Genomic DNA, 25,795 nt, shown 5'->3' with positions numbered 1-25,795 from the left:
TGAGCCTTCCTGATTAAGAGGCAGTCTTTGAAAGGGTTTCCTGTAAGTGTTATAGATGATGGAAAGCTTGGCATTTGGGGGTAAACACAGAGCATGGAAGTTCTGGAGCAAGCATTGACTTAAAAGTAAATGGACATATCCTTAACTCTGGATGGAGCAAAGAAAGAATATCCCATCCAAAACTTTTTGGAAAAAGATCCTTTGAAGTGATGCATTCAGGTCTACTTTTGCCTGATCTACTTTTCTAAAACTAGCAATGTGCAAAACTTCTGAGTTCACTGCTATATGATTATAAGAAAGAGGGAAAAAAAGAAAATTATGCAATATTTCAGTAATCATATTTCGCGGTATATATATATATATATGTGTGTGTGTGCATGTGTGTGATTTATAAATAAATGCACTGATTAAACAAATTATAGTCTTTGTTCAGTAACTGCCTTATACTTGTTTGCAGTTATAATGGTGATAAAAAAGTAATTTTGCAACCAGTCCTCATTTTTACTACCGTCACAGGTTTGTGAAGCAAAGAAAAGCTTTAAGTAAAATAAAAGTCTAATCTGTTTCACTTGGTGACAGGTTCACTTAAAGACCAAGCTCAGGTCCCAGTTGTGGTTGCTAAACAGGGTATTCTATTTTAATTCTACTGAATAGCCTTAAGCAAAGTTTCCTATCAAGTATTTCAAGCATTGCATAAGCACCCTATTTATGAAATTAGATTTTCAACTTGCAGCCCATATAGCATTGATGGCCCTTGATATCTTAAGTTTACCAACTGCACTTGCTTTGCAATGATGACACTGAATGTCACTATGATGTCCCTCCCCTCCCCTCTTCATTTCGCTTCATTATTGTTCATTTTTGCAATGTCAGACTTAAATAACATTCATGCTGGAACCTCCTTTGCATCTCTGATTAAAATAATTTTGCAGTACAATCTCTTGTCAACAATTGCTTAAAAATATGTATAGTATATTTTGGTGTCCTGACTTTTTCATATCAGACTTCAGGTCAAGTCCGACTACAAATTTATATTGCTCCAGAATTTAAACCTGTGTTTAGGAACTACTTAACAACGACGTTGTTGCTAGATCAATTGCTTTATGGCAGAGAAAAATAAGCCATCTATACATAGAATATTTGCCTGATGCAGAACACAGAAACCAAGCCTACAAATCTTAAGAGATATTTTCCTCTTGCTGTTTCTGGTCATCTGAGTCTCGGCCATTTTTTTAGGATTGAGACTGGAAGTCTTCATATTTAGACAGTTATTCTGGTCTAAGCAGCGCTGGCTCCTATCTCACCAGCTATGACTCTGTGTGCTTGTGTGTGTGTGTAATTTTAAAAAGATTGTTTACACTAGGGAAATAGAAAAGAAGAGGGATATTATCACCTATAGTAACATTTTAATTATTTCCTGTAGCAGGAGAATGATATTACAGCCTGCTATTTGGGCTCCAAATCAGGAAAGATTCAGCTTGAAAAACAACTTGAGAAGCAAATGCCTTTATTTTATTTTTTTTGTAAAAGAAAAAACTTTTTTAGACTTACATTATTATCAGGGAACTGTCTTCTTGAGTCAGGACTTCACTTTAAAGTACTTTAGGGAAACCAGAAATTCTTGTGTTGTGAGTCAGTATCATCCATTTCTTTAAAGGATGTAAAAGAACATAGTTGACAAAACACCCAGGAGAAAAGCCATGGCAAGCTAATTCTCCATCGCTGTCGGGAAAACAAGAGGTTGAACTTGGCTGGAAGGACGTTTTTCCTTTCATCAGGAGTAGGGTCTGATCTATGGAGCCGCTTGCTTCCGTGTGGCCAGCAGATAATAGGGAAGGAAGGAGATATGGAGAGAGTGAGCCAAGAGAAAGAATAAAATCATGACAAACTGAAGATCAGAAAGGGCTCTTTTAAAGCACCAGGCGTAGAAACAGAGGGTTGAATGTCACGGGTGAGTGGACATCACTCATGCAATAAGTGTTTCCTTGCTTCACTATCCTGCAGTGGGGGTATAGCTTAAAAACCTGCTTCAGAGATTTTAGTATTTTCTTTTCTGCAAATGTGCTCCCAGCTCTTTGGCCTTATTTATGTGACATCCTTACCGGGTGTTGGAAGAATTATCCTTCTGGGTTCAGTTCCAAGTGGGGAAATATACACTGGAAACATTGAGGCTGCTTGGAAAGATGGTTTAATGGTGGACAGGACCACATGGCTTGGAGCTCCAAAGTGAAAAGGATGATCACATGCTTCAAGGTGAAAAGAGAAGAGAGGGCCAAGATGCTGAGAGACCCTTATATACCCTCTCTTAGGGCCCCACCTTAGTGTTTCCTGTTCCTGTGCAAGAAATAGATCCCATTGGCTGTCAGACTCCCAGAGGCGGGGGTCTTGACTAACTTTGTAGGCTTTGTCTGGACCACATGGCTTCACCTGAGTGTTGGCTGATACAATCTTCCCAGGCCAAGTGGTGAAATGGGTAGAGGCCTTTATTATGTAAAATACTCTAGCCTAGGCCTTAACGGCCCATTAGCAAAGATGGGGCTACATTTCTGCCTCTCTGAGGTGAGTTTCTGCTTCTGAGTTTCTACTCTCTTTGGGGGAAATATTCTGCCTTTTTAATATTTCCCAGGACATTTCATTATTCTAGGAGAGGGGTGGGTGCTAACTTCCCACATTGGGAAGACAGTGTGTTGCATAAACTCCCAAACTCTGAAAGTTTCTTACCAATTAACCCAGATGGGTTTAGATTTGTTCCCAACTGAACTGATCTTGTTTTGGCTAAGCCAGTATTTTTAAAAACCCAGACTCTTTAAGATGTTTGAACTTCAACTCATGCTGGCAGGCAAACTCGGGAAGCTGAAGGCCACACATCTTTGGGGGGAAAAAAACCCCACTGTACTGAACAAAGGATCTGCTGGGCTAGGTCCTTGTATCAGTCGCCCCTGTAGTCCTCCCAGCCTTCTTTTAAACAGAACAGCAATGCAGATTTAGCTGGGGGGGGGGGGGGCAAATCGACCCAGTCATCCTGGTTCCCATAATGCCAAAGGGAGAATGTGAGTCAAGTGACTAGGGAGGGGAATCCCTGGGCTGGCTGTGTTGTGCGAAGGGGACTTTGGTGATTTTTAAGAGCCAGTTACTCCACCATTAAATAGCAAGCTGTCATTTAAACGAGAGGAGCAGTGCAAGTTGAATTATTTGTGTTTACAGACTATTGCCAAGGGTGGAATATCTTGGAAGAAAAAGTAAACCATTGGGGAAAATATCCAGAGCTTCGGCCTTGCAAAATCACCATGTTCTGTCAGGACAGGAGAATCTGGTTAAACAACTTTTGCATTTTAAAAAAGCGGCTACGTTTCTCCTTTCCCCTCTGCACATTCTCTCTCTCTCTCTCTCTCTCCACCCCCCCACCCCAAGACTTTTGCCTTAAATAGGTCACAGCAGTTTCCTGGAGACCTTGTGTTCCTTGGTGGAATTTTCCTTGCTATTCAACTGCTCCTGAAAGGGCTGAAAATTAGGTTTGGGATTCCTCCCCCCCACCCCCCCACTCCGCCTCTGACTGTTTCCACAAAATCTCAAATGTTTATCCAGAGGAATGGCTTGCTGCCTCTGCTCTCTCCACTTAAAAGGATGGGCTGCCCCATCAAAGGAGGCTCTATTTCTGATTTAAGCCTCCCTGACAGGTAATCCAAAGGCGGGCAAGACATTTCCCCCACCCACCAAGACTTCATTTGCAATGTTAATAATGATTTTGGTAGCTGTAGCAACAGTTGTGACTGGGAAGGAGAACAAGGGCCAGGGGAATGTTGTTAAAAGAGCCTCTCTGGATCCTGTTGACATGGGCCCCTGAAAATGCTGCCTGTTGCCTTGAACACAAATGGTCTGTCACTAAACAGCAATGGTTCCTTTACACAGCATTGGGTTAATGATGAATCATTGTCCCAGTGCAATCTGCAATTAAGTGCATGTGGTACCAATACCCCCACAGAGCTCTCGTGCTCTTCCCTCAAGCAATGTTCTGTGCATTTAAATCTAAGAGATCTGTGCAATTTTTATATTCTTTTTTTAGTTGCTCAACATCAAAAGAAAGGGGAACAACCTTCAACTTAAAACTGCAGTTTGCAGTGATGCAGCAGATAATGTTAGGCTCTGGATTTGATCCTCCTACAGAAGCCTAGGGCCTATTCGACAGCCATAGGTTTTGGTTCCATTTTGAGGCACCACAATTAACATGATTATTAATCAGGAAAATATAATAAGATCAATGGTCTGAACAGAACCTATTTTTTATTGGGTTTATTCATTCTTTTCCTAAAGTGAAGAGTTTGGTAGAATATACAGGTAGTCCTTGACTTATGACCACAACTGGGATTGGAGTGTCTATTGCTAAGTGATGTGGTTGTTAAGCGAGTACCACCTGATTTTACAACTTTTTTGCCATGGCCGTTAAGTGAATCACTGTGGTCATTAAGTGAATTTGGGTTCATCCATTGACTTTGTTGGAAGTCCCCTGGAAAGATTGCAAACAGTAATCATGTGACCCCATTTGTGTGTGTGTGTGTGTGTGTGTATACATATATGTATGTATGTAAAAGAAGAAACAGACATCCTGTGATGTCTGAAACTTAAAATTACATTTAATGTACTACTAAGCTTTCGTCAGCCTATACTGACATCGTCAGAGTATTAAGCTACCATTTCAGAGATCTTTGCCTTTATATATCATTAATCTATTTAGCCCTTGCACGCATATGTGTGTGTGTGTGTGTGTGTAGTGTGAGAGAGAGAGAGAGAGAGAGAGAGAGAAAAGCGGGGAGGTGGTGGGTGTGGCTTAGGTGGTGGGTGTGGCTTAGGTGGTGGGTGTGGCTTAGGTGGTCATGTGACTGGGTGAACATGGCTTGGTGGTCATGTTATTGGCTGGGTGTGGCCAACTCAATATCACTCACATCGAGGCACGCATCTCCTCGCCTGGCCTCTCATGACTGTGGGGATGCTGCAACAGTCATAAGTGTGAAAAATGGTTATAAGGCCACTTTTTCAGTGCCATTGTAACTTTGAATGGTCACTCCACACAAGCAAAGTACCAACAAAGGAGGGGAAAAAAACTCCAGAGATGTTCCTGAGACAGGAAGTCTAGTCCTGCCAAGAATGTGATAAGGGTTAATGGAGAAGCAGTTTCTGTAAGCAACACCAGAATGTTTCCTTCCTGCCTTCCTTACAGGATTAGGCCAGTAATTTCTTTTAACAACCGGTTCTCTGAACTGCTTAGAATGTTAACAACCGGTTCTAGAGAATAGGTGCGAACTGGTAAAATCCCACCCCTGAGGAGAATATGTATCTTTTTGGTGAAGTGTTGTTTCATTAAGCTGGTCAATTGTGATGTAGCAAGATTACATGATATTAAGTTACATCTCTAAGAACATTCTGGACATGTTAGTTAAATGGTGGGTATGCGTACAACTATCATGTGCTTTGAATATCATGTTAATCACACACTTTTCAAACTTGACTGGATTCACCAGACAATACCCAAGTCTCAAGTTAGAGTGGGGAGACAGGGAGAAAGGGGGGGGGAGGGAGGGACAGCAAGAGTGCACAACCATATGAACAAGTCTTATTGTATTTAACCAATAGAGGACATTCGACATCAACCAACAGGATTCATGAATGTTCCTGATCATTTTGTTTATGCTCATGTTGTTTAAAGAAAACCTGTAAGATCACAAATGTCAGAGTCAAGCTTGAAAAAATTACAACTGGTAAACTAAAAGCTGGAAACTATGCAGAAGTTGCTTCAGATCAAGAACATAATGATATCAGTTCAAAAACATGGACTTTTTCTTCTTCTCTGGATTTCAGTATTCTGTTTTTCTGGTTGCTTCTGGCAACTGCTGACGTGACTCACAGGGTAAAACTGGATAAAGCCATTTCAGCTTCATTGTGAAATGTATCTTTCCTCACTTTTATTGCTTGCAGGGCTGGGTTTATTCCTTCCCAATTACTAGAGGGCTGCTCCTTTGGATCCGTTTCTGAAATTGTGAGCAAATAAAACCAGTTCAATGACTATCATATGCTCGGCTGAAATACTTTTAAGAACTAATGAACAAAACCCCTATTCAATTAATTAGGTAGTACATTTCTAGAATCAAATACTATATTCTTTGCACATTTTTTAAAAAAATCACAATTTGAGACAGTAGCACAGAGTTTATTTTCCGATTCCAGCTAATTTTGGCTGCCTGAAAAGTTGCTCCTTATCTTTCTTCTGCTTCTTATTGATGAATCATCACCAGTCTTTCAACAGTCTGATCAACTATTTCAGAGGCTTCTAGGCAACAAACTACCTGGCAGGGAATTTGCTTGGAAGACTAATTTAAATTGACTAGACTTTAAATGACTCACATTTTCCCTATCTTGTTGGCTGCCTTCTCCAAAGCAATGAGAACCTCCTCTTCAATGATAAAAGGAGACATTTAATTCCATGGGGTGAGGGCTCTCAACTTCCTTTGAATGTATTAAAAAACATTCTGGGGTAGGATCATTCCCAGTGTAGTAGGAAAAAGTTCTGCCTTTGTCAGCAATCCAACAGTGCATTTTATGGAAAGTGGGGGCCAGAATAAGGATATTGCCGATTTCTCTTGGTTGGCAAGAGACTGAGCTGTTCCTCTGTCCATGAGCCAACCTTGAGTGGGTGTGGGCTGGTATGTCTCTGTTGAAATTAATGCAACACTGCTGATTTGTATCTGCTGAATCTAGGCATATTCTGCACGTATGTCTTAGAGAATACAGGAGGACAGGCAAACAGCCCTCTCAGCTAATCTATCCAATCTCTGCATTACAGATTTTCTAAAGGCAAAAGTATTTATTGAGTTTGAACAGAGCCAGGAGAGCTTAAAACAAACTGATACTGGAATCTTTCATCAAACTCTTCTGGAATAATAGTCAATATTGTATTATACAAATAGTGGCCAATCTCTTCCCGATCTTCTCTTCATGTGGGAAATCACGTCATACCTCCTTGATCGTTGGGATAAGTTCTATTAGTCACTCACAACTGGCCATAATATTATGTGTGCTAAAATTCCATTTATGAATTCCCTTCCCCTGTTTAGAAGAGAGTTTAAAGTACAGAATGGGGTTTGCTGTTAATAATGGCATTGCCGGGTGACACAGACCTCTCAGCAAACTTACTCATTTTGGATTTCTCCACCTGATCAAACTGAACAAGCAAAGTTTTTCAAAGGATCCTACAGGGCAACATGTACTTAGGTGAATCAACTGCCATTGTTTAGAAACAAAGCCTTGAGGTTTGTCAATAAAGCAAGTAAAGATGCAGTTTAAAGGGAAGGGTTTGAAAGAGACTATGAGCCAGCTAGCTGATGCAGGGTGGAAAGTCAGCTGGAAAGTTGAGAGAGGAAAAATCGGAAAACAAAAGGCAGAGAACCAATATGTGATCCTTTTTTTAAAAAAAATCCAAGAAAAACATTTATTTTATTTGCTTGCAGTCAATAAAACAATAGTTTCCATACAAGATGAAATAGATACAGTATTTGCAAGATATCAAGAATCTAGCCTGAAGTCTTTTCCAAGAATCAGGAATGATGTTTAGAGACACTTTCAGACCATAGATTAAAAAAAAAATGTTTCAAATCTTATTTGAGCCAGTTTGGCTAAAGGCACCAGACTAGAAACTAGGAGACCAGGAGTTCTAGTCCCACCTTAACCATGAGAAAGCCAGCTAGGCGACCCTGGGACAGTCATTTTCTCACAGCTCATCTCACAAGGTTGTTGTGGGGAAAATAGGAGGAAGGAGTATTAGATATATTCGCTGCCTTGAGTTATTTATTAAAAAAAAAAAAACAATAGACATGGGATATAAATAAACAAATATTAGGAACAGCTCATACAGAGTCAACTTGCACTTCCAATAATGAGAGTGTACAATTTTCTTTCAGATCCCAGATTGAACCGAGAGATGGACAAAATGAACTCCATTTCTGCAGTGGGACTTCCCTTCTTCCAATCTCTCGTGACTAAATCCTTGAGGGCTTGGAAGATTCATAGGAAATGAGGGAAGGAAAAGAAAGTCTGTCTTCCCCGTTTCCCAAGCATGGCAGGTGAGCTGGAGAAAATGGAGCCCATACTGCCGGTGGATTTATAGGTTTTGGGTTTATTTGGTTGGGAAATGCAGTTTATATAAACCGTATGTATAATGTTAAACTTTATCTGCTGTCCAGAATTTCATTTATGAGATTGGCAACCATGCAGATTGAATTAAATAGATAAATGCCAAATTAAATTGGCTTCTGTGCATGAAAATGATTTTCTGATTTCTCAGGACAATATATAGTTACACTGCTCTGGCTGACATATTGGGAATGGCTCAAAGTCTCACCACAGAATTGTTAGGATGAAATGAAGGGAGATTCCCTTGCCTACCAACCTAAATTCCAAGCATCAAGATAGGTTAAAAATATAATAATAAATAAAACTCAGAAATGAGGTGATGATAAGCTGCCTGAGAACGCCAAGAGAAATCATCAAAACAGCAAAAGTTAGAATATTTTGGACAAGCGAAAGTTAGAATATTTTGGACATGTGATGCGATACCCAGAAAAATACGGCATACTTCACTTAATCCTCCAAGGAAAGATTGAAGGCAAACAAGGTCCACGCAAAAGAAGAAGATCATGGCTTCAAAATCTAAGGGACTGGTTTGGACAAAACTCAACAGCACTTTTTTGTGCAGCTGTTGATAAAAATAGGATCACCAACATGATTGCTAACGTCCGATGACGGATATGGCATAAGAAGAATTCTAGTGCAAGCTTTTGATAAAAAATATATCGTTGATGGTACAACTATAAACAAAGGTTTATCTCAAGTACCTTTATTAGAATTTAAGATATCATAAGACTTTTCAGCATTCAGGCAGACTCTTTGATCAAACTAAGCAACCCATGTGGGATCTAGGCAATAGAGCTAGGTCTCAGCTTTGCCCAGCTTGGAGTCTTTCAGCTGTAGCAGAACTGCAACTCTCGATCCTAGCTTGGCACTGACAGCGTAGGGATATTTAAAACAGTTAGTCCCTTTTAATCATTTAACCAATTACAGTCAAAAGACGAATAGAGGTAGATGCAAGCATTTTGTACTGACTCATCAGTACCTACATTACAATAATATGGTTAAAATCAGCCTCAAATATAAGATATAGCAAGAGCATTAATTAATTAAGCCTAGGCAGGAAAGCAACCAATGGCAAATCTTTGTAGGAATGTAGGAATAGTTTCTACAAATCAAGAGACACAATGATATTTTTCAGTTTCGCTATTGAAATTCACAGGATTAGTATAGCAGTAACTTATTTTGAACATTTATAGGGTTATTGGAATTGAGGGGTAGGATGAGGGAATTTCCTTGCCTGTATAACTACTATTGGATTTGGTATAGCTGTGAAGCAGAAGTGCAGGTTTTCAATCAAACCACAAGGCAACCAATGTTGATAATCAGCTCAATATTCAGTCATCCTGCATGCACCCAATTCTAGCTAGCCAAAGTGTTAAACAGAGAAAAGTTTAATACTGATAGCAAGAGATGGTTTGACTACTAAAATTACACTGAAATCTGGTTTTATCTTTCTTGACATTTATTATTTGATACCTTCATAGTTATTTTCTCTAATTCTACTGAGAAAAAACACTGATATATCAGATAGAAAACAAGATAAAAAGAAATGTATATTTAGTGGTAACCTAACCTTTTTTCATAAATTTTATTGCTTTTAAAATAATAAAAGAAAAAATGCAAAAGGAAAAAAAATCCAAAAATACATATATTATAAAAGTGCTTTAAAAAGTACGTAAAAACCATACAGCAGAAAAAAGTGTAATATGTTATTACAATTATAAACAGTTACAATTCTATATATATAATTATATATAATTCAAACATTATTCATACAGCATGATAATGTAGCATCATTCAAAAGCATATAATTATATATTCTATATACATATGCATAAATACTTATATGATTAACATGCTTTTTAAAAACCTATTGTATTTTGTATAAATAATTTATATTTTCAATGTTGCAATATCTGTCTTTTAGCTGTTAGAAGGGCACAGAGAATCCATTTCTGCTGTCCGCTTGTCAAATTCCATGTACCAGGCATGTAGATCAAGAGAATATTATTCTCTGAAAATTTTAGTTTTTGTTGCACATTTGTCACATTTATATAGTTCCTATAACTCTAGGTAATGGGAGAGCCTCTTAATTTCTGTATCTAGAACAGGGGTGGGCAAACTTTTTGGCTCGGGGGCCGCATTGACTTTTAAAATTTGACAGACGGGCCGGGTCAGCACAAGATTTTTTGGGAATCGCCCCCCCCTTCCTCCCCCTCTTCTCCTCCTTCCCCTCCCCTCGGAGGCCCCCTGAGTCAGGAGTTGTTACCGCCGGCGCGCCTCGCGCTCCAGTCCCGCGTTGCCTCGGGAAGGGAAAGGCAAAAAGGAAGAGTGCTTTGCAATGGGAGCAGTGGCACCGGAGGCTCAGGCTCAGCGGCTCCTGGTTTTGCCTTTTCCTTCCCAAGGCAACGCGGGACTGGAGCCGCGCGAGCTGCGCCGGCGGTAGCAACTCCTGACAGCCCCAGCCGGACACCTGAGCGGAGCCCGGTGGAACTGCCTGTTGCTGCTGCCGGAGCACCGCCGGTCGCCTCCTCCAAGCAGCCCGCCCGCCCGCCGGCTTCCCTCTGCCGCGCGGCTCGGGGCCAGGCGCGCGCCCGCGAGTTAAAAGGAAGCCGAAAGTTGCTGGAAAATTGCTCGGGTGCTGGGAGCAGGCTTTTAAAGTGCCGCCCGAGCAAAGTTTAAGCAGCCCGCCCGCCCACCGGGCGGAACCCTTCCCGCTCCTCGGCGGGAAGACGCTCCAGCCTGCAAACTTTGCCTTTGCAAAGTTTAAGCCTGGAAGCCCGGAAACCGAGCAACTTCCCAGCAACTTTCGGCTTCCTTTTAACTCGCAGGCGCTCACGCCTGGCGGAGGGGAAGCCCGGAGCCTCCTCCAAGCAGCCCGCCCGCCCGCCGGGCTTCCCTCTGCCGCACGGGCTTGGGGCCAGGCGCGAGCGCCCGCGAGGAAAAAGGAACCCGCAAGTTGCTGTGAAGTTGCTCGGGTTTCCGGGCTTGAGGCTTAAACTTTGCACAGGCAAAGTTTGCAGGCGGGAGCGCTTCCCGCCGAGGAGCGGGAAGGGTTCCGCCCAGCGGACGGGCGGGCTGCTTGGAGGAGGCGACCCGGCAGCACTCTGGGTTTCCCTCCGCCTCACGGCTCGGGGCCAGGCGCGAGCGCCCGCGAGGAAAAAGGAAGCCGAAAGTTGCTGGGAAGTTGCTTGAGTGCTGGGAGCAGGCTTTTAAAGTGCCGCCCGAGCAAAGTTTAAGCAGCCCGCCCGCCTGCCGGGCGGAACCCTTCCCACTCCTTGGCGGGAAGACGCTCCAGCCTGCAAACTTTGCCTTTGCAAAGTTTAAGCCTGGAAGCCCCGGAAAAAAAAGGGGATCGGCGGGGACTCACCTTCGGAGAGGTCGCACTCGAAGGTGATTTCGAACTCCCAGCCAAGGCCTTTGCAAAGTTCTTTTCTTTCCTACCCCGAGAGCGCTCCGCACTGTTTTGCAGCTTTGGGGGCCACGCGGCACAGGGCAATACGCCACGCCCAGCAATTTTTTTTCAGGGACGGGCCGGATTGGACAGACCAACGGGCCAGATGTGGCCCACGGGCCGTAGTTTGCCCACCCCTGATCTAGAATGTCAATGGATCTTAACCCACAACTAAAAATAATAAATATTGGACTTAGGTTTGTGTAGAAAAGGATTGTCTAGGACAGCATCTTGTTGGAGATATAATAAGGGCAATGCTTCTTTAAATGCCACAAGCTTCACCCCTTTTATACATGATTTGTGTCATCTCACTCACCTATCTGTAGCACTGTAGCCTTCATCATTTTAATGAAAGCGTGGTTTCCTGATGATGCCTCTGAGTGGCACTCTGTTAACCATTTGACCTTTCATTGGCTTTTGATGCTCTTGGCTATAGTATCCTCCTAGAGATTGGTTTTTTTAGTTCAGATTGGACAGCATTAGAGTGGTTGAGGGGTGCCACTGCCCCTTGCATCTAAATGAAGTTTTTAAAGTTTGGGAACTGGGTGTCATCAGTAACAGAGGTGGTATTCAGCAGGTTCTGACCAGTTCTGGAGAACCGGTAGTGGAAACTTTGAGTAGTTCAGAGAACTGGCAAACACCACCTCTGACTGGCTCTGCCCCCATCTATTCTCTGCCTCCTGAGTCCCAGCTGATTGGCTGGGTCTTCTTTTGTTGCCCTGCACAGGAGAACGGAGCTGGTAAGCAGGTTAGTGGGGTGAGGTGGGGTGGGAATGGAGATTTTACAGTATCCTTCCCCTGCCATGCCCACCAAGCCACGCCTACAGAACCAGTAGTAAAAATGTTCGAATCCCACCACTGATCAGTAAGTACACTGACGATATTCAGCTCAAGTTCTTGACAACTGAATATGAAGAGACTATGCATATTCTGAACCACTGTCTGGATGCCATGATGGAGTAGTAAGGGCTGAATTAATAAACCTAAATCCTGACAAGATGGGTAGGTAGTTTCCACAAATGGAAATTGGAAAGTGTGCCTGTTTTGAAGAAGTCTGTATCGTTTCCATGAGGACAGGGAAGTAATTTGGGGATGCTCATAGAGTCATTATAATTGGAGGGCCAAATAACTCTGGCCAAGACTACCAATTATTAGCTTTCTGGAAGGAAACATTTTAGCTCCCATGATTCATGTATTGGGAACCTCATTTTTAGGCAACTGTCATATGCTCAGTATGAGACTGTCCTTGTGCTTGGTCCAAAAAACACAGCTGGTATTCTTCTCTTCCTCACTTTTAAAAAATGAACTTGTTATTTTATACCTGAATTTATTTTCATTTATTTTAAAATGCTTTTTGTATGTTATTTGTTTGATTGTAATCTCTTTTGCAATTTGTAATAACAGGAAATAATATACAATTGCAGCAATAAATAATAATGAAATCATTCAAAAACAAAAGTTTGAAATTACAACTTGTCTAAAATAACTGAGTCTAAAGGCAAGATATGTGGAACACATCTGGCTTTGAAGGACACAGAGCACATGGTATCAAGGCCTTTCCTTCCAACTAAGTGATAGTGGCTCTTTAGGTCATATTATTTCTAAAATAGCAATGTACAAATCATTGTACATAAAGTTACTTCTGTGTCGATTAGACCAGAAAGAGACAGAAATAGAATAAAGGACTGCTTGACCTATCAGTTAACCATGATTCAATATTGTAAGCAAGATCTTATTTCTTTTTCCCCACTCTGTAAAACTTTGTGCTTTCCAGATTGAGTTATTTTTCCTCTCATTCCTCATCTCTGAATATAACAGAAACTGGCATGCCCCCAAGCATAAGCATAAGATAATTAGGTATTTTATCTTGCACAAGTAGATGGTTTCTAGTAGCCATAGAGCCACCGCACTGGATGTGAGTGGTCACCTGACTAGATACTGTAACTAATCTCTAAATTTCCAGTATGGAGAGTAGTAGAAGCTTTGGTAGAACATTTTGGCCACACAAAAAATGACTATCATCACATACTTCAAAGCAGAGTTGTTTTAAAGTCTTCTCCCTTTCCCACACAGATCTGCCACTTGTATAAAGACCATGTAAATATCTGTCAGATGCTTTCTTTTATCTGAAAATTATTACTCATGAAAACATACCAGTATTTTATTTGATATAAATCCCTTTACTGTTCATGCTAGAGGGCATTGATTGAACAGCTTTTTATTTTCCTGTGAGATTGATATATATAACATAAGAAGTGAGTACCTTGTTAAATGTGAAAACACCCCAAAACAGGAAAAAACATGATGGATTGCACAAAATACAATATAAGTAATAATGCAGTGAGTAACATTCAGAGGTGGTATTCAGCAGGTTCTGACCAGTTCTGGAGAACCGGTAGTGGAAATTTTGAGTAGTTTGGAGAACCGGCAAATCCCACCTCTGACTGGAGATTTTACAGTATCCTTCCCCTGCCACACCCACCAAGCCACGCCCACAGAACCAGTAGTAAAAAATTTTTAATCCCACCACTGCTCACACTACTCTAAAGCAGTGTCCCCCAACCTTTTGGGTGCCGTGGACCGGTTCCATGGAGAGCAGTTTTTCCATAGACTGGATAGGGGCATGGTTTTGTGGTTTCACATGTGCATGGATAGGGCTTTATTTGCTTGCGTGGACCAGTTCCTGGCAGGCCGTGGACCAGTGCCAGTACATGGACCAGGGCTTCAGGACCTCCACTATAAAGGATATTCAATCACTTGACTGCTAAACTTTACAATTTTGGATAAATATTACTTAAAGATGACTACAGTCCTGGGTTATTTTGGAAAACATAGACCAAATTAAGAAAAAATCAATGCTCTCTGGTTAGGTTATTTATGTGAAACTGAAGGTTTATGGAACTCACACGAGATGATACTCCATCCTAGATATTTTAACATGTTTTTTTCTTGGCAGGGTGTGAGCAAGGGTGAATGCAGCCTGGATGGGTTGGCGAGAACTCACTGGTGTGTTATATGACAGATGAATGCCAACCTGTCTTAAATCTAAGATTTATAAGACAACCATCTACCCTGTTGCACTGTATGGCATTAAATGCTGGGCTGCAACAACAGGGATTGAAAGCTGTCTCTATGCCATGGAAATGCGGATGCTCTGTTGGATATTGGGCATCTCCCTTCTTGACCACATCACATCACCATTCAATAGCATGTTGGGGTGGCACCAATTATAGAGAAGATGAGAGAAGGCTGGCTCCGCTGGTATGAACATGCCCTGAGAGCAGCACCTTCCACCATTGCCAAGACTGCCTACCAACTAGAAGTCAATGGCCAGCAACCTTGCAGGTGTCCAAAACAGAGGTGGCAAGACACAAACAACAAAGATATGCAAGCTATGGGCCTGCGCCCTGGAGATGCAGCTGACCATGCAAAGTGGTGGTCAATGATCTGAAAAGCAGATCACTTGTGGGAATATGCTAGGAAGAAGAAAGAAGTAGTAGTAGTAGTAGTAGTAATAATAATAGTAATAGTAGTAGTAGTAATAGTAGTAGTAGTAGTAGTTAGATAACAGCAGCACCAGTGGACAAAGGAGCCCCTTCTGATTCACCAAGATTTTTGCACCATGCTGCAAATTGTTTTGAAATATTTCCTTTGCTCTTGTTGAATTTGTGTGCTCATGGTTTAGCTTATCTTGAACATACTTGCAGAAAACCCAAGGGTTTGGCAAGGTTTAAGCTCTGTAGAATACAGTTGGAACACGTTTTCTCTTACCTGTTAGACATGGGATTATCATTATCTGTACACTAAACCTGGCTCTGTACAGAAATGTAGGAACAAAACATCAGAAAGGGAATTGCTCTGTTATCAGAATTGCTTTGTGATAAGATGGAAAAAGCTTTAATGATTCTGTGTCGTTCCGCCTTCCTTGCAACACATTCCTCACTATGTTTACTTAGAAAGAAATCTGAGCAAGTTCAGTGGCACTTATTCCTTACAAAACGTGTTTAAGATTGTTGTCTTAATAAGAGCTTATTCCAAGGCAAGTCAAAACATATCTTCCCCCCCACATGCCTTATAGAGAAACTGCTAGAGTGATTAACATGTCCAGTTTAGGAAGCTAGGACCTCCTTATAAATCTGTGTAGCACATGTACTTCTCTCTTCCAACACCTCTCCATTAGGGCTGCAAAACATCAAAGAATCATAACTGAGAGTTAATGTTTCCTGTCTCTTTGCTGCCATCTAGTGGTCATCTGGAGTTCTGTAATCTAAATATGATTCTCCTACACTCATTTGTCTTCATTCCATTCCTAGCAGTGTCTAACTTGTTTAATATTAGACTGTTCCTAGTTAAACATACTATCTTATCCCATAGTTAAAACAGATTCATTCAATTTATGTAAATCATTTTGTCCTAACCTGATGACCTCAAGATACAGTATGTTTAGTTAAAACTTCTTCATCCATAGGGGTTGATGGGGATTGAAATCCTCACATAAGGAACGTACTAGTTGAAGAGGGTTGGTGTAAATGTACTAGAATCTGGCAGATTTGATCCCCACCCCACCCCGGTGCCCCGGCCAGGCTGTTTCTGTTTCAACGGATTGGTTGTGGTCCTTGTTATCTCCCTCCAGCTTTTCCTGTCAAATTTTCAATTCATTATTCCACTGATTATCTGCAAAATGTGAAACAACCACCGGAAAGAAATAAAGAAAATGCATGACACACAGTTATAAAAAGAGCAAGCTGGAAACTGTTCAGTTCTTGAAGGGGGAACCGGTGTGGGGGCGGAGAAGTGAGAAAGTATTTCTGTGCCATGACAAAACCCCAAAGTAACCAAATATTTCTGAAATATAAGCCAAGAGATATCAGGATACCTTGACTCTCCCAACAGATCCTTGGACATTTCCTTGTTTGACCGATGCTTGCTAAGTCCATGAACCAGCCTTTAATGGCTTTTTAAAAATAATTTGGCTCGAAAAGTCTCCTATAACGAATGAAAGGGTAGCGAATAATTTCCATTTTCGAAGTCTGAGAGGCCAAATTTCTAGCTCAGATTTCTAGAGGCTGAAATGGAGAAACAGTTAAATAAAAGCAGGTGAAGAACCATGAGAGCAAAGCAGGAAATAGCAAGAGGGTCTGAATGCTTCAAAAAGAATGTTTGGGCTTTCTACCACCCACCTCCAGCCCTTGGGCACTTGCAGTGAGATGCTCTCCACCCACTGTTCTTCCTTATCTCTATCAGGCCCTGAAGAGACACAGCTCTAAAAGCCACAAACTCCATTGGCCTGAGATAAATCCTCAGCAATGCTGACCAGGTCCAGGGAGTCTTAGGTTAAGCAGCTTGCAAGTAAGAAACAGTAAGTAGTAAGACTCATCCCCTTCAATAAGGATGAATGAATAAGAAACATCTTCAGGTGCCAGAAACAGTTCCTAAACAACTGCGTAATACCATGCTTCCCAGCATTAAAAAAAATTATTAAAAGTCAAGAAAATATACTCCTGGCATACAGTGTTTCTAAGTTCCACTTCTTCTTCTTCTTCTTCTTTTTTTTTACAAACATTTTCTTCAAGGAAGAGACTCGAAAGCCATCTCTGATGTAAAACTGAGGCTGTACTTTGTTTTTCCTCTTGGGTGTTTTTAGAATTAGAGCTCAAGGTAACAAATCAAAGCAGCTGGTAACTCTGATGTCCACTGAAGCATGGAGCTATAGCAAAGGGCCCATTGCTTGAGGCATCTTAACCTAGACACCCTTGGAAGGAGCGAGGCATAAAATCCACCCCAGTTGCGCTTTCTCTCCTCCACACTGAAGTTTTATTGCTAATGGGGGACCCCCCCCAACACCAGTTATTTTTATATTTTAATTTTGTTTTTCTGATTGTTGTTACTTTTCAGCTGCTTTGGTAAGTTTTTCCTCTTGAAAGGCAGGATATCAATAACAGCAATCATCCTTGCCCTCATAAAATCAAGAATTATTTGCACAATTAGCTTGAAATTGGACATGGTAAATCCTCCATGTGACAGTAAAGTTTCTCTGGCCAGAAAAACACAGGAAAAACTGGTGGAGCTAGAGTTATGTAGCTTTTGTGTTATGAAAGGCTTTCTTATGATGAATTGCTTGTGCATTTGTACTTGCTTGAGAAGGCCATCAGAGCAGCCTTTCCTTATTAAATAACATGATTCTTTTAAAAGGAGGCAGTAAGAATAAGGCCATAGAAGAAGGATATAAAGCAGGGATCTTTCAAACTTGACAGCTTTAAGGCTTGTGGACTTCAACTCCCGGAATTCCTCCTCTAGTCATGTTAGCTCAGGAATTCTGGGAGTTGAAGTCCACAAGTCTTAAACTTGCCAAGTTTGAAGACTCCTGATCTAAAGCATTAGCTGATTCATATGAGAGCAGCTTCTTCAAAGTCCTTCAGAATTAATACACATAGACACACACACACACGCACACACATAAGTTCAGAAATAAGGGTTAGTACTATCCAGACAATCAAGTTCAAATAGATACATATGCCAAACCACGGTGAAGTTAGACTTCAAGAATTTTGTGTTAATGGAAGTCTTAAAATTGTACTCCAACAGTGCAGCCCAACTGCTCTGCCATCACTGGAAGTACAAGTTGGGTGAATTTAGTCACAAACAGCATGCCCAATAATTTGTTCATCATGCTGTCAGATTGTGCTGCAAAATTCTTTCCTCTCATAATCTTGTGATCTCCCCATTCCTGGTATGTTGCCCTTGCTTTTTGTTGTCTCCATCATTGATAATGTCAGTTGACTTGCATTAATAATTGATTTTAAATGATCATTGGCTGATTTGCTGTCATAAAGTTTTACAGGCAAACCAGTTCTCATTGCTGATGGTGCTGATTAGCTAAAATATTCACATTAGCTGATGATAGTCTGATTTTGCAGTTGGCATTAATCTGGGTTTCAGTAGGCCTGCCCATTTTTATTTTATTTTTTGCAACTTCTCTCCTTTTCACAATTATTTGGCTTAGCTGCTTGAAGATAAGAGTGCTTTTGAAGTTGGGAAAACAAAACTATTTCATTCCCTGGGTTAGAAATGGTAGCTTGAGTAGGCTACAGATCCTGGGAATGCAAGTGAGAGAGATGACATTTGCTATTTAGTCTATCTATTTAAACATACCTCAGATGGGTTTAGCCTTAGGAAGTAGATACATTTTTAGCTTTCAAACTATCCTCTACATGTAAGGGACCTCTTCTATATGCTTTGTAATTAAGCATGCAATTCCATTTAAAGTTTTACCCTGACAAATAATGAATCCTGAGAAGTATGATCAGATCCACATCTTTTAGCTATAGGGATATCTGTGAATTATTTTAATTTTGAGGGTACCCGATTGCATAGCAACCCAAATAACTTTGGGTTATTTACTGATAAAAATTTAAAAAAATACATAAAGAGGAAAAAAAAAGAAGATAGCTAACATTCAATGTTGCTTGAGCCTATTCTCAGTTAGAAGAGACTTAGAGAGAGAGTATACAGGAAGAATAACCAGATGTGGGGTCCTTGGTGGTCTATAAGCTTAGTTGTTTTCCTACAGGCCAAACTAGGTAACATCATCTGTGCTAGTAGAGAGAGGGGTTTGCTCTCCCTACTAGCACTGATGATATCACCTAGTTTGGTAATGAAACGTCTGCAAAAAAAAACCAACCAAGCTGTCAGCCTTCAAGATCTTTTCTACTTTTCTATAGCTTTCTACTGCTTTGCATCTTTCAGCTGCCATGAGTAAGGGGGGGTTTGCATCTTGTGGGAAGAGAACTGGAGGTGTTACATTCTTGTCTTGTATAAATGAGGAGTTGGGGGAGTATAAATTCCTGTTCTTAAGTTTCTATTTCCTTGCCTAGCTTTCTTTCCTTTGCAGCAGCTGCAAAGTTTTATCAAAATATGTCAAGGTCAACGGACAGAGGCCTCATCACCACCTGAAGATGCCCACATGATCATATTCAGAACTTTTAATTGGAAGAGTCTTTTGGACTTTGGGAGGTGGGAACAATTCCATCCCTTTGTATATGTGATCTGCGCGCCAAATCCCTTAGATTCAGAATTCTACCTGTAGCTTCCACTTTGAATTTCAGTAAAAGAAAAAACTTTGCTCTAATCTATGGAGTCTGAGTATTTCTTTCTTGGATTTTGAATGGAGCACAGACTGACACAAGCTCACAGGGCACCAAGGACCCCACATTTCAACCCTGAGCTACAAATATTCAGAACAACCACATCTTAAGCGGTCTATGAAAGGTCAGAGAATGGGAACTGTACAAATCTCTTATGGACATCTCACAGGGCACGGAGACAATATGCTTCCTAGGTTCCATAGATCAGTGGTCTCCAACCGTGGCAACTTTAAGACTTGTGGACTTCAGCTCCCAGAGTTCCGCAAAGCTGGCTGAGGAACTCTGGGAGTTGAAGTCCACAAGTCTTAAAGTTGCCAAGGTTGGAGACCCCTGCCATACTGCTTAACAGATGAAGCCTGGAGCCATGCCCATTCTAGATTACATGATTAGATGGGTGGAAACATATAGCTGGAACAGTCTTCAAAGACAGCCATTTTCTCCATTCCAGTTTTCCTCTAGGGTTTTCCTACTCTGGCCTAGAAACTGTAACCTAGGAAGTAACTAGCAAACTTCCTTTTAGAAGAAAGGAAGGTGGATCAGTCTGTTTTCCCTTGAATCATCATCTGCTTCCTTTTCTGTCTACATATTATCCTGTATTCTCAGAAACTGACATATCCCCAGTTCTGCATATTGTCTTCCCCCTCCTCAGCCCCACATAGTGGTTTTGGAAGGAGAATTATGTTTGTGTCTGGTACAGTCACATTGCTGGAAATCCTTTTTTTGCAATGGTCTTCTCCATAGCATAATGCCCGATTTCGATCCTACATTCTACAGTAGGGGTTGAGACTGGTCCTCTTTCCTGACGCTGGTTCTAAAATGAGTATTTTATCTCTTGAAATTTGACAAGTGCTTGCTTGTAACTGCTGCGGGTATAAGTTAACCAAGAAGCTTTTGCACACAAAAACAACAATTAAAAAAACAACAACCCTCAAATCCGCGAGCAAATCTCACATTGTGTTTGCACACTGGGTTCATTCGTTTTTTTATCCATGCTTGTTTAAAGGAAGCTTTCAATAGGATTCTGAATGCAATGGCTAAGGCTAAGAAAGGGTGAGAAAATGAAAACCACTCTTTAAATCGCTGCCCTGCTTCAGAGCAAGCCCAACTATGGAAAGAATGGAAGATACGCATGAATAGCCTAGTCCCTCTGACCTTGTGACCTCTGCGTTCTGTATACTAGGAAATGCGTTCGTCCTTTTGCTATGCTTTTCTTTTCTAAATAAAAATGTGTTTGTATTTACCAGATTCCTTCTGGGATCCTGTTGTCTTCTTTTTGAGTGACTGTTGCCTTTTGGTGTTATGGAAATACCATTATTCGCAGATCAGTATTCAGACAACATGGGTTAAAGGAATCCTTAATTAAATGTTTATGAAGTCTCCTGCAATTCTTCCAAAGCAAAGAAAAAGCAATCTTGTGTAATTTCAAACCATTCATCCATTTTCCTGCAGTTTTGTGGCTGAAAGATTATCTTGCACTAATCTGTAGCTGTTCTCAGCCGGTTGTAAGTCAAAAGAATTCCATCTGTTCAAATTGTGCAACACACATACATGCACATGCACACACACAGAGAGTTATATATAACTACTAAAATGTATATTGTTATCAATGTAAATATTGTGCCACATGATAGTACAAAAGTTATACAGAATGTCAGATCCAGTAAATAAAAGTAACATTTTGAAGCATATACGTGGTCTTTACTTTTGTTTGTTCATTATTTGTTTTTAAAAAATGATCATGAAGGTTTGTATTTTATAATAAAATAGACATGCAAAAGAAAAAAAAAAGCTTTCTTTTTTATTCCTTAGCCCCTAGAAAGCATACTTTATGTGCTCTATATATATATAGTAAACACTTAACAATTTTAGGGTGGATTAAATTTGTCTGTTAAATCCAGATTTAAGTTAATGATATAATTTACCACAGTTGCATAATTTAAGTCATGCAGGTGATAATACAAAATGATGTAAAAATAACAATTGTGTGAATATGTAAATGATGGAAACTAACACAAAAAGTGTAAATTACATTGCTTTGCTTTGGATACAATGGACTTTGATGTTTGGGGATGAAGTTTGAAGTAATAGTTTCATTTATTGTGTCCAAATTCTGCTGAATGGAGGTAACGGAAGTCCCAAGAATCAAGGTTTGCTGTAAGAACTTTCTTCACAACTGAAACAAATACAGCTTCTTTTTTCATTATTACGGAAACAGACGAGTCCTAACCTGGTCTTCCTCAACATGATCCGTGAGATATGCTGGCTTAGAATCCTATAAGGTTTAACCCTTATAGGATTAAACCCTTGTAGCTAATTTTCAACCAATCATATTAAGCTTGGCCTGGAATGTATACCTCAAGATCACTGTTTTCTGACACTTATCTTTGCTGGGCCCCCCTTTTTTTGGCCTTTAGAAAAGTTATTTTGGGGTGGACGAGATTGCATCTCTGCTGTAGATTCATTTATTGCTATTTTATAGACAGACACAGTGGTAGAGGGAGGAAGGGTCACACTCACAAATTTCAGGGATTCCATGCTCGGATCCTCCCAGTGATAGGCCCAGCCTCAGAAACAGCCTCCTCCACATATTCAGACTACCATATTCAACAAAATGAAATTCAGTCTAGAGAAAAGTAGAGACTTGCACTAAAGCAAGAAAAACCCAAAGTACACTTATAGGCCGGGTGAAACCAGGCTCAATAGCAGTAACTGTGAGAGGGATCTTGGAATCTTAGTGGACAACCAGCTAAATATGAGCCAGCAGTGTGCAGCAGCAGCCAAAAAAGCTAATGCAATCCTAAGTTGTATTAACAGAGGGATACAATCAAGATCAAGGGAAGTACCAATACCACTCTATAAAGCCTTAGTAAGACCACACCTAGAGTACTGCATCCAGTTTTGGTTACCACATTATAAAAAAGATGTTGAGACTCTAGAAAAAGTGCAGAGAAGAGCAACCAGGATGATTAGGGGACTGGAGACTAAAACATATGAAGAACGGTTACAGGAACTGGGCTTGACTCGTCTAGTGAAGACAAGGACCAGAGGAGACATGATAGCAGTCTTCCAATATTTGAGGCGCTGCCACAGAGAGAAAAGGGTCAAGATATTTTCTAAAGCATCCGAAGGCCAGACAAGGAATAATGGATGGAAACTGAACAAGGAGAGATTTAACCTGGAAATAAGGAGAAACTTTCTGACAGGGAGAACAATCAACCAATGGAACAGCTTGCCCTCGGATGTTGTGGGAGCGCCATCACTTGAGGCTTTCAAGAAGAGATTGGACTCCCATCTGTCAGAAATGGAGTAGGGTCTCCTGCTTGCGCAGCGGCTTGGACTAGATGACCTACAAGGTCCCTTCCAACTCTGATTATCTGTTATTACCCCTCCCTATTAGTTTTGAAGAGCCATGAAAAAAAATGGTTCTTTAGAGAGCCATTTGCAGACAGAAATTCTGCAAGATGCTGATGTCCAAACATATGACATAACCAGTGGTGGGATTCCAAATTTTTTCCTACCAGTTCTATGAGTGGTTCTATGCGCACGCGCGCAGGGCTCAAAGACTGATCTCTGTCCAAACACTGGTGAGCTGAGGTGTTTTTTAGCTCAGCTGAGGTGCAGCAATCCGTTCTGCCATGTGAATTAGCTGAGCTAAAAACCAAGGGAATATAGGACAGGTAATGGCGGGGGCGGGTGGGCGTGGTCAGTCAGAGGTGGCATTTTCCAGTTCTCCGAACTAGTCAAAATTTTTGCTACACCAGAATTTTTGTACACCAGAACCAGTCCAAACTGGCTCAATACCACCTCTGGACATAACTGGGCCTTGCCATTGTTTATGTTACTACATTTTTAATATTTGAACTTTGTTATTATTTGTAAGTTGTTCAGTCTTCAGAAATGAAACAGCCTAGTCTTGAAGTAAATAAAGAACTGACTAATCAATTACTTTTTTTCCATCCCTTTCCTTGTTTCTACAGATACCAAATATTACTCAATGCATTTCAACTGTAGCTTTTATTTAATAAGTACAACAATCCATTGTGAAATAAACTTTTTTTTAAAGAAAGTTGTTATATAAACGATCACAGCTGCTATTGCAGTCTGAATAATGGCAGGCAGAGCCATTAGCTACATCAGGGACACAGACACACTTCAGAGAAGCAACCAAGCATAACTTTAAGGAGGATTTAGAACAGCCTAAAAAGAGAAAAGACAAGACACTGAACCCTGGGAAGAAAATACAGGTCATCCTCAACTTATGACCACAATTGAGCCCAAAACTTATGTTGCTAAGTGAGACATTTGTAGTGAGTTTTTGCCCCATTTTACAGCTTTTCTTGCCACAGTTGTTAAATGAATCCTTTCATTTGTTAAGTTCGTAACATGGTTGTTCAGTGAATTTGGATTTCCCATTGACTTTGTTTGTCAGAAGGTCGCAAAAGCTGATCTCAGGGCCTCGAGACACTCCAACCCTCATAAATATATAAACCACTTGCCAAGCATCCAAATTTTGCTCACGTGACTATGGGGGTGCTGCCATGGTCCTAAGTCACTTTTTCCATTGCCGTTGTAACTTTGAATGCCCGCTAAATGAACTGTTGTAAGTCAAGGACTACCTGTAGTCCATTTTCATCACGCCTCTCTGCATGTGGTTCAGTGTGGAATCCTTCCTGCTAACTAAAAATAATAATAATTCCAAAAATCATTCATCCTGAGCTCCCCGTGTAATCTGCAGTATTAAAACGATGGATTTTTGGTCCATTTTCAATTTCTCTGGGGCAGGAGCAAGACTTACAGAGCATGTCCACAAAGGTACTTTTAAATTTGGCTTGGGGGAAAGTGGAAAAGGCATGTCATATTTTTTCTACACGGTATATTCATGTTAAGCCTGATAGCAGCATGATTGATACCATCTCCTCTGAGGGAGAGGAAACAGAGCATGTGGGCAAAGTTTTGCTTTGGGCAGCTGAGTGATAGAAGTCATGTGCCTAAATACGTATGCTTGCTTCTCTTTATGTTTTTAACCACATGTAGTGACAGAACCATTATCTCTGGTCTTAAATAGACTCCTGCAAATCAGTGGAAATGAGTAGCTTAAGTCCCACTGTTTTCAATGGGTCTACTCTAAGTAAGGTTAAGCCTTACTGCGTGCAGACACACACCCATATTAAATTAAAGCAAACCCAGATAAAAGCTAGGGAAAAAGAGAAACATCAGGAGAGGAACTTTGAATTCAAGACTGAATTCTTGTTTTATTACAGTGGAAGTTAATTTCATGTTGTCAGAGGAACAGTTCATGTAAGATTAATGCGTTCCCCCCACCTGTGAACCTTAAGGTAAACCTCAGCCAGTCTGCTGCATTCCTCATAAACCCTTAGCACAGCCCACTTCTGCTTTTCCAAACTGCTTTCTCATTATTCAATAGCACATTTTTCCATAGCACTCTGTTCTTGTTTATACGTGCTTTTGCTGCAGTCCCAAATTCGATTTTTTTTGGTCCTCCAGTAAAAACACCTGTATTTTATTAAGACGGAGAAATTGGGTTCCTCCTCCTTTTTTTTTCCTGAAGTTGAATTAACTCTTTACAGACTTCGCTTTTGTGTGTCTGCTCTTGCGTCTGAGCCAAAGTACTGTCAGGGATGCACTTGATGGCCAGGAAAGCATGGGATTTGAGATGAGAAGAATGTATTGGAGTAGGAAGAAAAAAGGGTATTCCCTCTTAGCTTGATTTATTTGCTAGAAATCAGACTCTTAGCAGGACTTGCAGAAGTCTCAAAAATCAGCATGATGAAACTTAGTATTTCACTTGTGGAAAACCAACTTCAAACCTGTATTTGAAAAAAGAAGGCTGAAATGCTGTCTGACGATAGACTCTAAAAAATTTTCATGAAAGAGGCAAATGAGGAGCAGAACAACATGGCATGATATACTACTAAAACTCTCATTTCCATAACTTTTAACTGGGTAAAAAGATAAAGGTAAAAGATCTTCCCTGTCCAGTCGTGTCTGACTTTAGGGG

At 40.7% G+C, this 25,795-nt stretch overlaps 1 protein-coding gene across 12 annotated transcripts in view; it reads right to left on the bottom strand.

The window, feature by feature from the left end:
- Positions 1-25,795, bottom strand: part of RAD51B (RAD51 paralog B) — a 348,291-nt gene that overhangs the window by 5,689 nt on the left and 316,807 nt on the right. For 11 of the 12 annotated variants that reach the window (XR_015746713.1, XM_087951601.1, XM_087951610.1 and 8 more), the window contains one exon: positions 5,599-6,023. The exons of the other annotated variant lie outside the window; for it this stretch is intronic. Coding sequence is in view for 10 of the 11 variants with exons in the window: in XM_087951601.1 (XP_087807727.1) it covers positions 5,896-6,023 (128 nt within the window). In the remaining variant the exon portion in view is untranslated. Of the gene's footprint in view, positions 1-5,598; positions 6,024-25,795 lie in introns of those variants that run through there. 12 annotated transcript variants of the gene reach the window in all.

This window comes from Notechis scutatus, chromosome 1 (assembly GCF_049901735.1).
Source record: "Notechis scutatus isolate UNSWTSFEM ecotype Mainland chromosome 1, rNotScu1.2, whole genome shotgun sequence".
NCBI classification, from domain to species: Eukaryota; Metazoa; Chordata; class Lepidosauria; order Squamata; family Elapidae; genus Notechis; species Notechis scutatus.
This window is presented reverse-complemented; position numbering and strand designations above follow the sequence as displayed.